The sequence below is a fragment of the Heteronotia binoei genome, chromosome 7 (assembly GCF_032191835.1).
Source record: "Heteronotia binoei isolate CCM8104 ecotype False Entrance Well chromosome 7, APGP_CSIRO_Hbin_v1, whole genome shotgun sequence".
Classification (NCBI taxonomy): domain Eukaryota; kingdom Metazoa; phylum Chordata; class Lepidosauria; order Squamata; family Gekkonidae; genus Heteronotia; species Heteronotia binoei.
In genome coordinates, this window is record NC_083229.1 from 108,979,424 (window position 1) to 109,000,263 (window position 20,840).

At 45.7% G+C, this 20,840-nt stretch overlaps 1 protein-coding gene across 1 annotated transcript in view; it reads right to left on the bottom strand.

Moving 5' to 3' along the window:
• F13A1 (coagulation factor XIII A chain) overlaps window positions 1-20,840 on the bottom strand; it is a 118,675-nt gene that overhangs the window by 16,368 nt on the left and 81,467 nt on the right. Inside the window, exons 10-13 of the mRNA XM_060244190.1 lie at window positions 14,709-14,797; window positions 9,433-9,586; window positions 6,749-7,030; window positions 1,193-1,353 (exon numbers count right to left, since the gene is read on the bottom strand). Coding sequence (XP_060100173.1) covers window positions 1,193-1,353; window positions 6,749-7,030; window positions 9,433-9,586; window positions 14,709-14,797 — 686 coding nt within the window. The remainder of the gene's footprint in view (window positions 1-1,192; window positions 1,354-6,748; window positions 7,031-9,432; window positions 9,587-14,708; window positions 14,798-20,840) is intronic.

The following is a 20,840-nucleotide window of genomic DNA, read 5'->3' on the forward strand; positions in this document are numbered from 1 at the left end:
CTTGCTTAACATAAGAGCCACATAGAATAAGCATCAAATGTTTGAGAGCTGCAAAACATGAGCGTCAGATGTTTGAGAGACAGAAAGGAAAGAAGATGGGGAGAAGGAGGAAGAGGTGGAAAGAAAGCAACTTTAACTTGAAATGCATTCTCCAACTGCAGGTTGGCTTGACTTGGAGAAGTGATCGAAAGAGACAAATGCTTTCTTCAAGGCAGCCAACAAGGCAGGGGGGGCTTCAAGAGCCACACAATATGTGTGAAAGCCATATGTGGCTCCTGAGCTGCAATTTGGCTATCCCTGCTCTAAAAGGCACCAAGCTAGATAGGTCAATGGTCTGCTATGGTTTGGGTATGATACTAGGTTTTGAGACTCTTACTAAACATAGCTAGTGAAGATGCTTGTCTTCAGACAATCACACTAAACATAGTTCCTGCATTATCTAGGATGCCGGACTTTCCATAGAGGATGACTGAGGCCAGTTTTCTACCATCTGTTAGTAGTGCTGCCTGCTGTTGTTTTTTAAATGGCACTCTTGGGTATTGATTATTGGGTTCCAAATGATGTATGTTTTATTCTGATACCTGAGTTAGGCTGCTATTTTTCAGACTGTAATTTAATTTTTTTTGTTTAGTATGTATTGACTTTATTTATAACTTGTTTATTCAATGTTCTGAGCTGCCCCAAGCCCTTTGACCCAGAAGAGGGGCAGGATATAAGCCTAGAAACTGCTTTTTTGCAACAGGAGTTTTTTGCATTTTAGGCCACACCCCCTGATGTAGCCAATCCTCCAAGCATTTATAGTAGGCCCTGGATTAAGAGGCCTGTAAACTCTTGGAGGATTGGCTACATCAGGGGTGTGTGGCCTGATATGCAAAGGAGTTCCTGCAAAAAAAAACAACACCCCTGCCTAGAAATAAAATAAAATAAAATAAATACAGTACCTATATTGACCCCTTAATTGGCAGTGGTCCTCCAAGATCTCGGGTAGATACTTTTAATCAGAGCTTTTTTTGAGCAGGAACGCACAAGAACGCAGTTCCGGCTGGCTTGGTGTCAGGGATGTGTGGCCTAATATGCAAATGAGTTCCTGCTGGGCTTTTTCTACCAAAAAAAGCCCCGCTTTTAATTGAGATGCAAAACTCACCCACAGCGCAGCTACATCTGTCTGTTTCTTGCAGTCCCTGAAACTGACCTTAAGGAGCAATTGGGGAATTTTTAGTGTGGCGCTCTTCTGCTTGGCCAGGATCTTCTGCGTTTCGTTGACACGGGCTGTGATGAAGAAATGCAGGGAGGCTTGTTCCAACAGCCGGCTCATGTACTCGTTGGCCTTGATTAGCACCTCGGTTGTTTGAGCTGACAGGAGGAAACAAACAAACAAAGAAACACAACTGAAGCCTGAAAGCAATATACCGGCAAGTTATTACTTCCAGTCCTGCTGATACTGTATTACCCATAGGCCATCAGATGCAATAAAGATGCTTCTCACAGAGAGAGAGTGGCCACTGCTTTCCAAGGCACTAAAGAAACATCCAACTGCAGAGCTGTGGCTTGTTTTCCCTCCCCACCTCCCCCGGATCAGGCTGTGATCCACACGTACTATAGTTATGCTTGAAAATTTGGATTTATTTTATGACAACTTAGATCTCTTTCACCCCTGGGATTTCCCCCATATGCTGTGGCTAGGCACAGTGATACCAGGAAGTAGTCCCTGATCAGGGATTGTTTTGTAGAAAAATAGGTGGCGGAGCTCATTAGCATAACTCATTAGCATACCCCCCAGCCAAAAGCAGCCCAATGCAAGAAAGGAGAGCCCTGGGCGAGCAAGGCCTGCTTGGGCTGGCTAGAGATCCATATGTGGGTCAAAAGGCCAACAAGCCACCCGCCACCCAAAATCACATAAGAAGTGGAGAAAGGATAGTGTGAGCTTCTCCAGGGGTTAACGACGGCTGCTGGGGGTGTGGCAAATCCCCAGGTGGCTGGCTGGCTGCCTGCTCTCCTAATCCAGGGATTGTTATGCAGCTGCACCTACTATTCAATGGACATGGTAGATAGGGAGGAAGAGGGGGAAGCATCAGAAAGGTTCAGGAGCTGTGCTCCTGTGAGCTCCTGATGAATCTGAGATCTGCCCCAATAACAAAAAGCTGCTAGAAGTTCTTCCTCTGGTGGGGTTCTGAGCTAGCATCGCTGCTGAAGGGAAGGATTATAAGCTTTGTCCAATGTAGTATAGTGGTTAGAGCAGGGCTCACCAACCTTTTAATTAATGACAGAAGAAGAAAAGTTGATTTTTATACCCCACTTTTCTCTGCCCTAAGGAGTCTCAAAGCAGCTTACAATCACCTTGCCCGCCCCACAACAGGCACCTTGTGAGGCAGGTGGGGCTGAGAGACTTCTGAGAGAACTGTGACTGGCCCAAGGTCCCCCAGCAGGCTTCACATGGAGGAGTGGGGAAATCAAACCCAGTTCTCCAGATTACAGTCTGCCGCTCTTAACCACCACACCATACTGGCTCTCGGGTACATATAAGCAATGAAAAAATATTCCAAGCCACTTCCACCACTCCCTGTGCATGTTGCCAAGTTTTGTTCTGCTCCAGAAACACAGGTTAGGAAAAGCACCAGAAATGAAGCTGCCTTGTAAGAGGCACAGAGAAAAATCCTGTGAAGCAGGAAACCCTAACAGCATAAGAAGAGCCCTGCTGGCTCAAACCAGCATCCTGTCTCACAAACTGGCCAACCAGTTGTCCTAGAGGGCCAACAAACACGGCATGGAGGCTGAGGCCTTCTATTGATGTTGCCTCCTAACACTAGATTTCAGATATTTGCTGCTTCCAAAAATGGAGATTCCCGTTCGTCACTATGGCTAATAGCCACTGATAACCTATTCTCCATGAATCTGCCTCACCCTTTTTTTAAAAGCTATCCATGCAAGTGGCCATCACTACATCAACTGGCAATGCATTCCACAATTTAATAACTCACTGAGTAAAGAAGTGCTTCATTTTATCTGTTCGAAACCAATTGCCCATCAAATTTACTGGGTGCTAGTATTATGGGGAGAAAAAGTTATATCTACCCACTTTTTCCTCCTCATGCACGATTAAATAAGAGGTCATGATTTCCCTTCCTTCTCTGTTTTCTAAATTGAGAAGTCCCAGACTTGATAGCCTTTTCTCAGAAAAAAAAAAGTGCTACAGTCCCTTCATAATCTTGGTTGCCCTCTCCTGTACTTTCACAAACTCTGCAATACCCTTTTTTGAGACCAAAACTGCATGCAATACTCCAAATGGGGCTTCATAGATCAAGCGTAGCGAAAGCAGCTTGTAAATTATCAGCATACTTGTGTGGAAGATTTCTCTCTTTTTTACAACTGTATAATGGTTATTTCTGAAGCAAACTGAAGGAGATCAATTTCATTCATAATACTGTTTCTTAATTAAGAAGTTGTGTAAGTTTGCTAGTGGAAGAATATGTTCAAAACACACTGGGGAATTTGGAAATCATCTTGTTCTTTCCCCCACTGTTTTTATGACTTCATCATTCACTTGGAAAATACCCTGATGTTTGAATTCAACTTCCAAAGTGTGTTTAAGTGTGACCGATTTTCCACTCATCTTAGGCCACTCTCACGCTCCTCTTTTCACCAGGGCTTCTGTCCGATTTCACACTATCTGCCCCGGGGCTGCAACTAGCTTCGCCTTTTTCGTGGGAAACAGAAACCTCTAAAACCTATTTTCTGTTTGCCTCGTGAAAAAGGCGAAACTAGTTGCAGCCCCAGGCCAGATAGTATGAAATCAGACGGAAGCCCCACTGAGAAGAGGAGCGTGAGAGCGGCCTAAGGTGAGTGGGAAATCAATCTGTGTTTTGCAGTAGCTTACTCTGGAGCAAATTTTGGTACTCAGGTACCACATTTTCACACTGTCAGCTCTGTTTACTTCCCATTGAGTTCTCATTGACAGTGCAAAAAACACGGAAATGAGATAATTCACTGTTGATGGCATAGCTTGAGAAAACTACATTTTGAGAACATAGGTGCCAGTGCACAATAATTATGCTAGAGAATGCTGCTAAGGAAGAGAACACGGAAGTTGAATGCACATTCTCCAGCCAATGAAGATTCTTAATTCACACCACAGACTGATTAAAGCCTGGATCTACTGGGATGAAGGAAGTATGTGAACAATCACTGGAATCAGAGTGACCTGTTCGCTGCTTGTCTTGAGGTCTAGCAGGTTGCTGTGGTAGGGCAAGATGGGCGGCAGTTGTGGAGACTGACCTCTTGTCTTGATTTGGAATTTCCCAATGGAACAAAAACACTGACTTTCCCCACTAAGGGCTACCAGGTGAAAAAAAATCACTGGTTTCCCTCCTTTTGTGCCATCCATATCAAAAGGAAACCTTGACTTTCGCTCTTCTAACTATTCCCAGGCAGCCGTCTGATCCAGATTTCCAAGTCTTGTCAAAATCTGTTTGATGAGGCCCCTCTGCTACAACGGAATTACAACAGATGCCCCTAAGTCTTACTTAACCTTAGCTCAGACCTAAGAATAATCATGTCTCCTCAGCCCGCCTCCTCAAAGAAAATAACAAAATAAGCAATGTGATTTTCTTTTGACAATCTGAAAAAGAGTGCAAGAGAGTAAGGTTAGACTCCTAGCCATAATTGAAAGTACATCTCATCAGAATTGATGCAAATAATTTACGAAGTATGGCTTTTTTGTAGCAGGAGCTCCTTTGCATATTAGGTCACACCCCTCCTGATGTAGCCAATCCTCCAAGAGCTTACAGTAAGCCTTGTAATAACAGCCCTGTAAGCTCTTGGAGGATTGGCTATAGCAGGGGTGTGTGGCCTAATATGCAAAGGAGTTCCTGCTACAAAAAAAGCACTGTATAAATAAACACAAGCTTTATGCAGATGACACAGCATCAAGCGACAGTGGAAGAGTGGGTTTGTCCCCACTGGCTGTGCCCCTCCAGATGTGCCTACTCAGTCATTGCACACACTCAGGGGTGGAATTCTAGCAGAAGCTCCTTTGCATATTAGGCAACACCCATCCTCCAAGAGCTTACAAGGCTCTTTTTTGTAAGCTTTTGGAGGATTGGCTACAGCAGGGGTGTGTGGCCTAATATGCAAATGAGCTTGCTAGAATTCCACCCCTGCACACACCTATCAGCTGCATCTTAGATATAATATTTAAATAGGGGACTGTGTGCGTACAGCCCATTCTTATCCCTTATCCCATTTACACTGATGTTGTGTTCTACGCATACAGGACCCTATTTGAAAATGATATCCTATGAGCAGGTATCAGGTAGGATAATGGATGGGGTGGATGTTCCAGGCGATTGGGGTGGTGGGCACCATCACAGTCCTCCACTGCACAAGGGCACTATGTGCAGAGCCAGAAAGTTATCAAATGAAGCACACATACCTGGAAGGCAGTCCCCCTGAAAATACTATGTTGAATGTCCAGTCACCAAAGAAGAACAATAACAGAAGGCCCCTCATTGAGAGGGCTGACTGGTAACGCTGCCAGCTCTGCTTACAACTGGAAATCTCAGGAGTAGCATTTGTATATAAACAGGGGATGGGGCAAAGAGATTCCAGTGGATAGGGCTGGCCCTAGGCTGTCTAGCACCCTAGGCAAGACTAACTTCTGGCACTCCACCCCTGCACTGATAACGGCACCGAGTCATATAGGGGTGCCCAATTCGGCGCCCCGAGAAGGCCAGCGTCCTAGCCAATCACCTAGTTTGCCTAGTGGGAGGGCCAGCCCTGCCAGTAGTATAGGAGCAAGTTTCTTAACGAAATTAAAAGGCTTGTTCTTTGATAATTTCAAAGTTAAATTCCAAGACTGAGCGCAAGTTTGGTGTAGCGATTAAAAATGAAGGACTAACATCTGGGAGGCCCAGCCTTCAAATCCCCACTCTGCCATGGAAGCTGGCTGGGAGGGACTCTGAGACAGTCCCAATTTCTCAGCCTACCCTACCTTACAGGGCTGTTGTGAACGTAAACAGGAGGAGGGATGGCCAGTCTACGCCACCCTGAGCTCCTTGGAGGAAGGGTGGGTGAAAATGGAGCATCTCAAAAATAGAAGTGCATTTTGCCCTGATCCGGATAGCCCAGGCAAGCCTGATCTCCTCAGATCTCAGAAGCAAAGCAGGGTCGACTCTGGCAAGTGCTTGGATGGGAGACCTCCTTGGAATACCAGCAATTGGGAGGCGGGGCAGGCTTTTTATTCAGTCACCTCCCTGAATATCCTCCAGGCCCCCAGTAGGGGTCAGTCACCAGAGGTCACCATGACTTCCAAATGCAGACACACACAAAATACAAAAAAATACCCCCCACACACCCCAAAAAATCAGGAGTTGTTTTTAAAGTCATAACAGCTATAGCAATATTATCAATATTGGTCAAGTAATCACCAATTATTCTGAAACAAGGGATTATTGACCACTGGCATAAGTACACAGCAAAATTTAGCACATTTCTAAGTAGTCAGTCAAGGAGTGCAGCCTGAAAAAGAAATTCATCTTACAGCTGTAAACATTTTATTCTGGCCTTTGGGACCCAGAGTAAAGAGAGATTGGGTGGGGTTTTTTTTTGCTTTGTTTTAATGAGGTTTTAATTGAATTTTAACGAGATATTTTACTTGTTTCCTTATTGCATCCTTATCCGCCACAAGTCCTCAGGAAAGAGGGGCGCCATATATTTTAAATTAAAATGCAAATCCAGCATTTTCTTGCCTTACTTTTCGCGGGCTCCAGCGTCACATCAAAACTGTGGTTCTTGAACTCTGTCTTGGAGACTCCAGTATAAAACACAATGTTTCCAGAAAGATACGACTTCATGGTGTAGCGGTTCTGGGTGTTATTTTTGAAAGTAACGCTGACTTTGAAGTCGCTGCCAATTGTCGAATCTTCCACTTGGAAGTCCATGTCAACCTCCGCGCTGGGTAAGACATCCTGGGTATCCTTCCTTTTAACACCATACATCAGGGCAGTGTCAAGGGCCAGCCTTTCTTCCTCTGTACCTACAAAACAAATGGAAATGCTTCTGAAAGAGAAGCGCCACAGTCTTCTGCCCAACTCTAATGACTATCCTGTATGTGCTACAAGAGAATGCCTTTATGACCCTGAAAAGTATAAGTTGCACTATACATTATCATCCAGATATATGGGATTTTATAGGGCAATGTGATCAAAAGAGGCAGATTCCAGCCCAGCAGTTTGCAATAAAAGGGAGACAATGGAAAGGGAATAAAGAGAGGGAGGAGGTTAACAGGAGGTGAATATACACAAATGTACTAGGGTTGTCAATCTCCAGTTGGGGGCAGGGGATCCCCTGGTTTGGAGACCCCCCCCCTCCACTTCAGGGCTATCAGAAAACAGGGTGGGGGAGGGAAATGTCTGCTGGGCACTCCATTATACCCTATGGAGAACTATTCCCATAGGGTACAATTGAAAACTGATCTGTGGGTATCTGGGGTGGTGGGGCTGTTTTTTGAGATGGAGGCACCAAAGTTTCAGCACAGCATCTGGTGCCTCTCCTCAAAACACCCGCCAAGTTTCAAAAAGATTGGACCAGGCTGTCCAATTCCGTGAGCCCCAGAAGAAGGTGCCCCTATCCATCATTATTTCCAAATGGAGGGAAGGCATTTAAAAGGTGTGTGGTCCCTTTAAATGTGATGGCCAGAACTCCCTTTGGAGTTCAATTGTGCTTGTGACACCCTTGCTCCTGGCTCCACCCCCAATGTCTCCTGGCTCCACCCCCAAAGTCCCCAGATATTTCTTGAGTTGGACTTGGCAACCCAAAAATGTACCAACGCATACTTAGATATCATTACAGCTCAGGGAAGGTTTTTCAATTTCCTGCTAGGGCCAGGGTGACCCGGCTGTCACTTCCACTATAAACTCAGAAGGGACATCTGTATGTCGTACAAATAGTTGAGCGCTCTGTGGTGAAACTCTATGGCAATTCCTACAGAGGTATGACATCCCTTCTGGGTTTTTCCTAGAAGGGATGTCACACTGTTGCTAGCCAGTTCCCCTCCCACCGACTCCTGCAGATCTAGTTGGGAGCAGGGATTAAGGGATTCAGTCAAAGGTTTCCTATAAGAGGGAGTCTGAGGCTTCACAGAAGTAGTAGTTTGAGGCCTACAGAGCCACAAAAGAGAATAGGGCCAGCAACTGGTCATGTTCTCAAGAACAAGGTGGAGCCTCGAGTTCTCCTGGAATTGCAACAGATTTCTATTCTACAGAGCTGCTATTTCCTATAGAAATTAGTTTCCCTGAGGAATTAGCAGATTTGTAGGGTGGGACTCTATGGTATACAACAGAGTGTAAAAGAAACTAGACTCTAGAAGTCCTAGAGTAACATCCCATCCCTGCTGAGCTCCCTGCCCTTCCCAAACTCCATCCTCCTCAGGCACCACTCTCAAATCTCCAGGAAATCCCCAAGCAGGAGTTGGTAGTCTTAGCAACTGGAGTCACAAGACTCTATCTCGAGAGCCAGTTTGGTGTAGTGGTTAAGTGTGTGGACTCTTATCTGGGAGAACTGGGTTTGATTCCCCACTCCTCCACTTGCAGCTGCTGGAATGGCCTTGGGTCAGCCATAGCTCTGGCAGAGGTTGTCCTTGAAACGGCAGCTGCTGTGAGAGTCCTCTCAGCCCCACACACCTCACAGGGTGTTTGTTGTGGGGGAGGAAGATAAAGGAGATTGTGAATCACTCTGAATGTAAATCCAATGTCGTCTTCTTCTATCTGGCTCCCTGAGAACTGAAACACTCAGGGCTTTTTTTGTAGCGGGAACTCCTTTGCCTATTAGGCCACACACCCCTGATGTAGCCAATCATCCTGGAGCTTACAGTTGGCCCTGTACTAAGAGCCCTGTAAGCTCCAGGAGGATTGGCTACATCAGGGGTGTGTGGCATAGTATGCAAAGGAGTTCCTGCTACAATAAAGGCCCTGGAAACACTTATAACCCAATATTGACTTATGTGCCTGAGCAACTGATGTTCTGCTGTGACAACAGGTGGGCAGAAGACAAAGTGCCATTATCTTCTTCCTTTAAAAAATGAAAACTCTTGGAAGGCAACCAAACAAAAAGATATTGAAGATACTAGATTTATATCCCACCCTTCATTCTGAATCTCAGAGTCTCAGAGTGGTCACAATCTTCTTTATCTTCTTCCCCCACAACAACCCCCCTGTGAGGTGCATGGGGCTGAGAGAGCTCTCCCAGAAGTTGTCCTTGAAACTCTGCGAGAGCTGTGACTGACCCAAGGCCATTCCAGCAGCTGCAAGTGGAGGAGTGGGGAATCAAATCCAGTTCTCCCAGATAAGAGTCTGTGCACTTAACCACTACAGCAATTTGCTCTGTGAACATACAGACTATGACAAACATAGTTTGTCATTGAGTTTGCCATATTATTACCTTCTTGGAATTTGTAACTCTCGGTGATATCCCTTTTTTCATCCATGCCCACTGCCTTGGTCAGGATTAATTTCCCAACGTGGGTCTTGTCAATATATTTAACTTCCGTTGTCCCATTTTTCATAACTTTTGAGTAGACAACATCACTGTTAACCTAATAAATAAATAAATAAAGGCAAAGCATTAAGTCACATGCTGACTCAAGATGCACAGGATCAGTACATACTTAAATATTGTGTCATGGAATTACTGCCATATGCACCATGAGAAAGAAATTAATTAAATCATTAAAGGCCCAGAGAAGACTGAACACTATAAACCCTATACATAGAACACATTGATCTATAAGGTCTAAAAGGGCAGAGGACAAGCACTGACCCTTTTATGCATATTCTCTACACACCGGCACAGTGCTTAGGCACATGTCTGGGTTCCATTCCCAAGACTGGCAACAGCAGCTGAACCTACATCTGTGCAGATGTGCATAGCAGAGGGGCAGTGATTTTGGGGATGAGCAGGGCAGCACATTCACTTCCAACCCCCCTCTAGTATGTTGCTCAATGCATCATCTGTAGGTCTTCCAACACTATATGATTCATGGCTTTTCCTAGTCTCCATCTAGCCAGCCTCTTCTGAGAGTGAATTGTTCCACTGGGTCTCTATATTCAGTGGCTGTTTCCACAAGAAAGCTCTTTATTTGGAGCATCAGTACAATATCATGCTCTAATCATGCTCCAGCCATCCTTTTACCAACCAACAATTTTAATAAACCAATTTTATTACACAAAACAAACATTAACAATCAGGGGAAATTGGGAGGGGGGGGAGCCAGCCCAGGGCCCCTAAAGGCATGGGGGCCCATAGGCCAGTGATTACTTGGCCTACTTGTTAATCCGTCCCTGTTTCCCCTCCTCCAGTATGCACTTTTCCTGAACCTGCTTTCCTATGATTTTTTGGGGACCACTGCAGTCCAAGCAGAGTGGGTTGGATCCCATGATCCACCAGCAGAAGGCACAGACAATTGCAGATCTTCTACACATTCTCCTCCCTCCAACAGTCCTTTCTGACCCTGGGAACGATTATTCTTGGGATTGCAGGATCCATGTGAATTAACAGTCATGCAGGTCTGGAAGCTGCAGCAGGGAAGGGGAAGAGGAGGAAATCATCCTTTTCCTCTCTTCTATCAGCACAGCTCCACTGACGGAAGAAAGAGGAGAGGGCGATTTCGCTCCCTTACCGCTTCTGACTCCAGCCTTCTGACCTGTGTGACTATTATGTGATCTTTGCATCTGTAGATGAGAGGATCCAACCCATTTTCATCTCATTTGGATGGGGGAAAAGGCGTTTGAACCTGGTCTTCCAAGCTTACTTCAGCATTCTAATCACTGTACCAGAAAGGCACTCACTGATCATTGCTTACAGAGGTGCAATTAGATAACTTTCGATTCTGGACTTAATGATCTTCTGGAAACCCCTTTAGATGATAATATACGCTTCAAATGTGAAATACAAAATGAACTTCCAACAAACTCTTTCAGCCCACCGTCTCCACATGGCGTGACCTGATTTGCTCTATTTATTCCCTCTTCACTCAACAGGGCTTGCAAGCAACAGGCTTAATGTGAGCCAGTCATGGACCTTCCCCAAAGTCTAGCCAGGACAGAACTACTTTAGGGCAAGTGATGTGCCCAACGGTTTTAGTGGCTAGTTCTCGGATGAGCCTCTCAGTTTTCTCACTCCTGATAGTTAAGCACTTTTTTTTGACATCAAGTCACAGCTGATTATGGCAAACCTGTTGGGTTTTCAAAACAAAAGATGATTGGAGGTGGTTGGCCATTGCCTGCCTTCACATCACAGCCCTGTTATTCCTTGGAAGTCTCCCATTCAAATACTAGCCTAGGCTGACCCTGCTTAGCATTTGAGATCTGATGAGATCAGACTCGCCTGGGCTACCCAGGTCAGGGCTGGTTAAGCATTAACTGTTATAAATCTTGCTGTTGGATAACTTGCTTGATTTTTTAGTTTCGTTCATTGTAGCGTTCCACCCCAGCCATTTTGTGCACAGAACACACGGTTTTCCTGAATTCCAATCTGTGCCTGCAGCCCCTTTCAACTCTCAGTAAGATCATTTCCAAGGTCAAAGGACACATGCAGAGGAATAGCCACATGAGTTGGCGGCTGGAGTGAAGAAGGACAAGGGAATGAAGCTCCTCCTCCTCCCCTTCTACACGTGCTGCTCCGCTGAGAAAAGGGACCATTCATTTCCTTGTCTCACCTCACTCCAGCTCACTGATGCACACAGCTATTTCTCGACATAGATCTTGTGACCCCAGGGTCAGTCTTACAGGGAGTAAGAAGTAGTTGCAGGAGCAGAGGGGAATGCAGGCAAAAGTCAGGGTGCTTTCCCTAGAAGGATGACTGGACATTGCTGGTGTTGATGGAGCGGTGAGAGCAGAATTGGGGGGGGACCAGCATCATGCAACACTGTGATGTCACTTCTCAGTTCATACTTGGAAGTGATGTCATGGTGTTGCACAATGCCAAATTCTGCAGTCTCTGCCCCTTCAAGTGCTCCTGGTGGCTTCCCAATCTGACTGCAATCCCTAGAATTAAACAACGGTAAGGCCTGCAGTGGGTAAAAACCTGCCACTGGGTTGCCTATCTCTAGAACCAACTTTTAGTCACCCTCAACATGTAACATGAGCCACTCCAGACAAATAACTTATTATACAGGGGTGGAATTCTAGCAGGAGCTCCTTTGAATATTAGGCCTCACCCTCCCTGAGGGGGCCTCATCCCCCCCAAAAGAGCCTTGTAAGCTCTTGGATGATTAGCTACATCAGGGGTGTGCGGCCTAATATGCAAAGGACTCCTGCTAGAATTCCACCCCTGTTATTATATGATGGTAGCTGCAACACCGAACTGGTAAAAGTGGGCTCAACCTGGTAGCTTCAGCAAGTGTCAGTCTCATCAAGTCTCATTCCTTATTTTTGGGCTCACCTTTTCTGCTCCGTATAGCATTTGAGATAGCATTCTCATTTTCACTGCCCCACTTTGTTCCCTTCTTCCCCTACAGTCACAGTCCCATGTGGGGAGCTACTTCCTGGTCTGTGTCCACCAGCCATGCCTTCCAATTCTGTCTCATACAGAACATTTGCTCATGCTCCCAATCATTCTCATACAGAACATTTTCTAAACCAAGGATGTCAAATGTCTGGCCCATGGGCCAGAACCGGCCTGCCCAGAGCTTTAATCAGACCCATTGGGCTCTTTTCTCTCCCCCACCCCCAACTTCACCCTTTGAAGCTCCCAGGCTGCTGAAGTTCCTAGCTCTTTCTGCCTTGTCTTTGCCAGCTGCAGCAAGAAGCAAAGCTGCAAAGAAAATGAGGAGTGGATTTCCATTCAAGTCTCTGGGCACAGAGACCTTAATGGGAAATCCATTCCATATTTTCCTTGCAACTCTGTCTGTGCTGCAATGTGTTTCAATGAAGTGGAGCTCAGTGTCCCTATGGCCAGCTGAAGCTTCCTGGAGTTGTGTCCTTGCAAATAAAGGGTTGGTACTTTGAGCCAGCTTTGTCTCTACCAAAAGGAAAGAGAACTGGTGCCTAGTGAGTACTGTAACCTGGAACTCCACAGCCAAAGGGGGATATTACACTGAAGAGCAGGGCTTTTTTTGAGTAGGAATGCAGTTCTGGCTGGCTTAGTGTCAAGGGGTGTGGCCTAATATGCAAATTAGTCCCTGCTAGGCTTTTTCTACAAAAAAGTCCTATGTACAACAATAGTGATATCAGGGACTGTGGCCTATTATGCAAATGAGTTCCTACTGGGCTTGTTCTACAAACAAAAACCTGCTGAAGAGCCATTGCCAATCTGAGTAGACCAAGGTGGGGGGAGAAGTTTGCAATGCCCAGCTATTTCATGTTTTCCCAGGCTGAGAGCATTTTATATTTTTAGTGTCTGATGTGATCCTTGTGCCTTTCTTGATGTTTTATTTTTAAAACTGCATTGCCAAATCCCACTATGCCTCCACCTTTCCATTTTAAACAAAATATTGCAAGAATTTTAAGCATGTTTGTGTTTTAAGTTAAAAAAAATCTTTAATTGTGTTTGCCTATGTCCTTTGCAAAGTTTATATCTTTACTATCTGGCATTACATTTTATGACACACATGGCCCAGCCCACGAAGTCCCATTTATGTCAGATCCAGCCCTCCTGAGTTTGACACCCCTGCTCTAAACCATCACAGACATTCATTTTCTGTTGTCAGATTTCTCTAATCTTGTCCTAGTTGCTTCTTTATAAAGTCCTGTTTCAGCAAGCTCACTACAGACCTAAGCAGAATTAGATTCTTCTAAACCTACTGACTTCAACTGCTATAGAAGGCTATAACTCTGCCCAGGCGAGCCCAATCTCATCAGATCTCCAAAGCTAAGCAGGGTCATTCCCAGCTAGTATTTAGATGGGAGACCTCCAAGGAATACCAAGGTCGTGACATGGAAGCAGGCAATGGCAAACCACCTCTGAACACCTCTTGCCTTGAAAACCCCACAGAGTTGCCATAGGTCAGCTGTGACTTGACGGCACCTTCTACCACCAACTCTGCTCTGGATTCCACTGTTAAGTCTTCCAGTTTGGTGTAGTGGTTAAGTGTACAGACTCTTATCTGGGAGAACCGGGTTTGATTCCCCACTCCTCCACTTGCACCTGCTGGAATAGCCTTGGGTCAGCCATAGCTCTGGCAGAGGTTGTCCTTGAAAGGGCAGCTGCTGTGAGAGTCCTCTCAGCCCCACCCACCTCACAGGGTGTCTGTTGTGGGGGAGAAAGGTAAAGGAGATTGTGAGCCGCTCTGAGACTCTTTGGAGTGGAGGGCGGTATATAAATCCAATATCTTCTTCTTCTTCTTCTGCTTCTGGGAAAGAATGATATGGCTGAGCTTCTACACAGCACCTAACGTGTTATTAAATAGCAGTAACGGTGACCATGCTGCCTAACTGAAAGAGATGACCAATTATTTGATTACATGCAGGCCTCAGATTCAGCAGGAGCTCACAGGAGCGCAGCTCCTGAACCTTTCTGAGAGTTTCACCTATTCCTTCCCACCTTGTCCATTGAATAGTACGTGGTGCAGCTGCATAACAATCCTGAATGAGCCCCACCACCTATTTTCCTACAAAACAACCCCTGATTACATGTGTTAAAGCAAGGAGCCACTTCATGTCTCAATCATGGTTTGCACTGACATTGTTCAGAGAAGAATATCTTGTGCAGATGCATACCTCTGCAAAAATGAAAGGAGAATCAAATGGGAAGCAGACATGCCCATGCTTGATGGCTTGAACTGAAGCAGGACCACACCGGTACATGCCTGAATGTGGAGAGCAAAAAATGGGATATAAGTTTTGATTGTCCTGGAGTACCACCAGAACCCACCCGTCTCTATCTATTTCCAGAGCAGGGACACCAGACAGAAATTGTAGAGAAGGAAGAGAAGGATGACAAGGGCACACGCTGGTAGGGAAATCAGGTCACAAAATGACTGATTAGACATCCTTCTGTCCTTGGTACAGCATGGGCAGGGATTGAGGGGGGATGCAGACAGTCCGTCTGCCCAATCCGACATGTTAGGAGATAAATGGGAAGGAGAAAAACAGGTTTAGGATAAGAAGCAGTGGAGGCCAGTCCACTGGTCTGTCTTAGAATCATAGAGTTGCAAGGGACTTCCAGGGTCATCTAGTCCAACTCCCTACACATTGCAAGAAATTCACAACGACCTCCCCAGCCCCAAACAAAGTGACCCCTGCTCCACACCCAGAGTATGGCAAAAAGAAAAAGAAAAAACTCCCCAGGATCGCTGATCAAACTGGCCTGGACCCAAAGTGGTGAACAGCATTTCTGTGGGTGTGCATGAAAGGGCCAGAAGAACTAAGCACTGATTCAGCCCTTCCTGCCCTCCTTCTCATGAGTTCACAGAATCAGCATTGCTGTCTTCTCGCAGGCCGGGCGGACACATCAGGTTTGGACTTCAGAGACTCTTAAGGGGATCCCTCTTTGTAGGTTTAGGCAGGGAGCCTGTCGCTGCATAGGCCCTCTGGTCTGTTTAGATGGCCTCACTCCTCAAAACCTATTGATACCAGACTCTTGGGATGGTGTGGCTTTGTAACTTTGAAGAAGCTGGCTGCAACTCATGAGTAGAGATGCCAATCCCTTGCTTCAGAGTCGCCAGAAACGGGGAGGAGGAAAATGTCTGCTGGGCATTCCATTATTCCCTATGTGGAGATCGATTCTCATAAGGTATAATGGGGAATTGATCCAGAGGTATCGGGGACTCTGGGAGGGCTATGTTTTGAGGTAGAGGCACCAAATTTTCAGTATAGCATCTAGTGCCTCTCCCCAAAATACCCCCCAAGTTTCAAAACAATTGAACCAGGGGGTCCAATGCTATGAGCCCCAAAAGAAGGTGCCCCTATTCTTCATTATTTCCTATGAAAGGAAAGCATTTAAAAAGGTGTGCTGTCCCTTTAAATGTGATGGCCAGAACTCCCTTGGAGTTCAATTATGCTTGTCACACCCTTGCTCCTGGCTCCGCCCCAATGTCTCCTGGCTCCACCCCCAAAGTCCCCAGATATTTCTTGAATTGGACTTGGCAACCCTACTCCAAGAGCTTAAAAGGCTCTTTTTACAGGGCCTACTGTAAGCTCTTGGAGGGTTGGCTACATCCAGGAGTGTGTGGCCTAGTATGCAGAGGAGTGCCTGCTACAAAAAAAAGCCCTGCCCAGGATACAGCCATCCTTTACATACAACCCATATTTACTTCCCCCCTTCCGCCACTCAGTGCGCAACAGATACTACCATTTGTGGTCAGAAGCCAGATTTGCTGTATCCTTTCTTGTCTTGGAGCTTCTAACTGCTATTGGTAAGGTTATAGCATCATCAACATGCACAGCATTTTATAAAGTCCAGAAAGACAGGTTCTTGACCGTCCTGAGGATCTTACAATCTAACAATTGTAAGAGGGAAGGAAAGGGAGAGCTAAACAGATTCAGGCCTCATTTCAGTAGAGAAGAGAAACTAGCTGTCAGACATGAGCCACTACAACAAAAAGAACAAACCAACCAAGTTACCGAAAGGTTACATAATTAAAGCAGAGTCGATACATATCAAATTTACAAACACTTGTAACAGATATTTGACAGCAAGACATAATGCATAAAATTATTTTCCCCTCTCAGACGGCAAAAATAAAATCTCATTAAAGCCAACATGATCCATAAGGTATCATTACAAAAGAACATCCTGAATGTAATTTGCTCAGATTCTGTCTGCAATTAACACAATAACCACTACCTGGTAAAGTGCTCTACTGTCCTTCTAGCCTTAAAGCTTAAAAGTTGTTCAGGAACTCCAGCATGCAAGGATCAAGGTACATTTAATGGGAGCATGAAGCATATCATTTACAGCATGACTGATTCCCCACTAGCCTTGTTCCGGTCTCATTGCTCTTTTCCCCGCCAACACTCTTGCTGGATTTCAGACAAGCTGTCCCAGGGCGGCATTCAAACTCCCTCTGTTGCAGGCAGGATCCAGTTTCTGCCTGCTGTGGAGGGAGCTTGAAAAGAAGCGGGGCAACTCACTGCCCCGAGATAGCTTGTGCGAAATCCAGCAGAAACACCTTGGGAAAAGGAGCAATGAGACCAGAACAAGGCTAGTGGGGAATCGGTCCATGTTTATAGAGTGCCTTTCCATGCTTTGACTTCAGGGACTGGGAGATTTCCAGAAACTCGGCTACCTATTGTATGGATTTAACCTTTATTCTACAATCAGTCTTGATAGTTAAATGGAATCGACATGTTTATCAGAAGTCTGCCTTTGGTGAGCATCATCATACTGAGATGGGGGAGCTGCCAGAGCCCTGTGCTTCTCACGGGGCCCACAGTTGTCATGTTGCCACCAGTGTACCTTTTCCCCACCTACTTGCTTGTAAGTGCGAAGCCCAATAGCTCCAAGGAAGAACACGCAGGTGGTACACAGTAGCAGCTCACCTGGCAGCCCTGGTGAAGGCACTAGCAACATGAACTATCCAGTGCTGTGGAGGAACGTGTACGTGGACCGCACATGTGGCTGTGAGTGCCGGTAATGGAATGGCTTAAAAAAGGACACACAGGCAGGTGGAGCCATAGGGATGCCAGCCTCCAGGTGGGACCTGGGGATCTCCTGGAATTACAGCTCATCTCCAGACTACAGAGATCAGTTCCCCTGGAGCCAATGGATGCTTTGGAAGATAGACTGTATGGCATTGTAGACTACTGAAGAACCCAGTCCTTCCCAGGCTCCATCCCCAAATCGCCAGGCGTTTTCCAACATGGATCTGGCAACTCTAACTCCCCCATCCCTCACTGGTGGTCACGGGACTTGGCAACTCTAGACAGGTATCTGGGCACCAACTTGTTTCTTGGCATGTGTTCACTCCTTGAGTCATGGGGATAAAATCCAAAGGGTCTTGAATGGAACAGCAAAAACAGGGGACTCTGGGGTTGCCGCTACCACTTGCCTGAAGAGCAACGCTAATTTCAGGCAGGCACATTGCAGTCATTTCTCCTCAGCATGTCCATAAGCGCAGCTTCTCTTATTGTCTGTGGGCTTGGTGCCTCTCTGTGGTCACAGGGAGAGCAACCTCTCTGTTTTCTTCAGAAACTGGATCCCACAACCCTACCCCACCCCATCCCCTGCTGATGGCTGGGGGGGACCTGGCACGTGAGTGGGTGGGCAGGAAGGGAGATCCGAGCGGGGACAGGACTGCTGGGCATTCCTTGTCCAGGGTCCCCTGAAACCTGGGACCAGCCCTGAGTGTATCTCTGAACAATAGATGCCAGGAACAAACAAGAGGGGGAGGGGATAGCTGTTGCTTTCATGCCCTTCTTGCTCATTTCTCAGAGGCCTCTCGCCCCATTACAAACCAAATGCTGGACTCAATGGCCCCTTCGTTTGATTTAGCAGGACTGTTCCCTTGTTCTTATGAAATCTGTTGAAAATTCTGTTATTAATTGAAATGGATTGCACGGCATTGCTGATTATTGCAGATGACAAGAAGCTGAGTGTTGTTTCGTGGCCTTGTTGAAATGGTCTAATTGTTTACTGTTAGCTTCTAAATATTCAGACCGATTTCCCACTCACTTTACGCCACTCTCACGTTGGTCTTCTCAGCGGGGCTTCCTTCCGATTTCACGGGGCTGCAGCAAGCGTTAGCATTTTCGCGCAGCAAATAGAAACTGGTTTTAAGTGGTTTCTGTTTACTGTGCAAAAACGCCGTTTGCTGAAGCCCCGGGGCAAATAGTGTGAAATTGGAAGGAAGCCCCGCTGAGAACACCAGTGTGAGAGTGGCGTAAGGTGAGTGGGATATCTGTGTCTGTCTTGTTTTGCCTGTCTCTGCAGGACTGGAAGATTTGTTAATTTTTGGATAATCAAGAAGGATTCCTGATCAGGCTTCTACTGTCCTACCACAAAAATAAGATAATGAACACCAGTTTGGCAATCATCTTTTCATAGTGACTATATTTGTCCCATTAGGATGGTCAAGAAATGGACAACCACCACAAACCATTGATCTAAATCCAGGCACAAACTACTAGGGGATGGAAAAGATAACTTTTCACTGACAGAGCAGGAAAGGTTATCCAGAGTGTGATAAATACAATGAAAAATATTCAGCATTCTCGTTCTCTGTTAATAAAAGTTATAATATTCTCGAACCTGCTTCAAAGATGAATTCATTGCGGGCAGACATTTTTCGTTAATTGGAAATGTCAACTGCTTTGAAGTCTTTGTTCCTTGTTTTAAATTAAAATGACAGCTATACGCTAAGTGTTATATCATGATTCACTTAGCAATACTTTAATTTAATATTCCTGCTTTTACTTTGTTTTGTAAGAAATTCTGGCTTCACTATTCAGTGAAAGTTTATTTATTAATTTTTGCATCATTTACAGTCATCCTTTCTCACTCAGACGCCAGGTGAATTATACAGTTTACAATTTGCTTGTTTTATCTAATCTTGAAAACTCCTATAAATATTTTTAAAAGCCTGTAAGGTTTTGATTCTTGTTCTGCTTAATCAAATGGACAGATGCTAATATTTGTGTGTCCTGTGTGTGTAATTCCATTTATTTATTTTAACCACTACAGCACTCTGGCTCTTACCACACTGGGTTCAATCCACTACAAGCAGGATAGGCTACATGGATGGTGAAGATACAACAGGAGCATAATTTATCGTCTTGCTGGTGGAACACAATCACCCGAAGGCAGCCCGAAAAACAGCAGCCTTGCATGACCTGTGAAACCTAGGAAGGTCCATAAGGCAGGCACCTCTTCAGGCAGCTGGTCACACAGGACAGGGGCCACTACTAAGAAGGCCCTCACCCTTCTTGACACAAGGCAGACAGTTTGTGGCCAGGGACCTTCAATAAATTCCAAGAAGATCAGAAAAGACAGAGAAGATCGTGGTGGGAAGGGCAGTCCCAAAAGTATGAGGGTCCCAGGCTGTTTAGGGCTTTAAAGGTAAGTATCAACACTTTGAATTGGCACCAGAAACTAACTAACTGGGAGCCAGTGCAGCTGTCATAGGATAGGTGTTATATGTGCACTGGCTGAGATGTTCCTGTCAGCAATCTAGCTGCTGCGTTCTGGACCGCTTGCAGTTTTCAAAGCATCTTCACAGATATCCCTGTAAAAAATGCATTACAGTTGTCTGGTCTCAAGGTGACCATTGTGTGAATTACCATAGTAAGGTCCACCTGAGACAGATAGGGAGCTGGCGGACTTGACATGGATGGTAAAACAGTTGTTTTCACTGAGGACACGTTTGTACATGAAGAACTCCTGACAGAGTTGACTACAGAAAGTTGGGCCCCATCAAGGGACAATAGAAGTGGCCACCCCAGTGGTCTAGGCTTCCTTGGCCATAGAAGAAGAATTGCAGATTTATACCCCGCCCTTCTCTCTGAATCAGAGACTCAGAGCGGCTTACAATCTCCTTTATCTTCTCCCCCCACAACAGACACCCTGTGAATGGGTGGGGCTGAGAGGCCTCCCACAGAAGCTGCCCTTTCAAGGACAACCTCTGCGATAGCTATGGCTAATCCAAGGCCATTCCAGCAGGTGCAAGTGGAGGAGAGGGGGATCAAACCCGGTTCTCCCAGATAAGAGTCCACGCACTTAACCACTACACCAAACTGACTCTCAAGATAGAGCCTTGTGACTCCAGTTGCTAAAACTACGAACCCCAGCTTGGAGATTTCCTGGAGATTGTTTGTGATATTGTATAGCTTGGATAGGAATGTCCTATTGTCTGTGATTTGGTCTAATATTTGTTAATATTTGCTTAGGAAAGGTTTTTATTTCCCTAATACTAT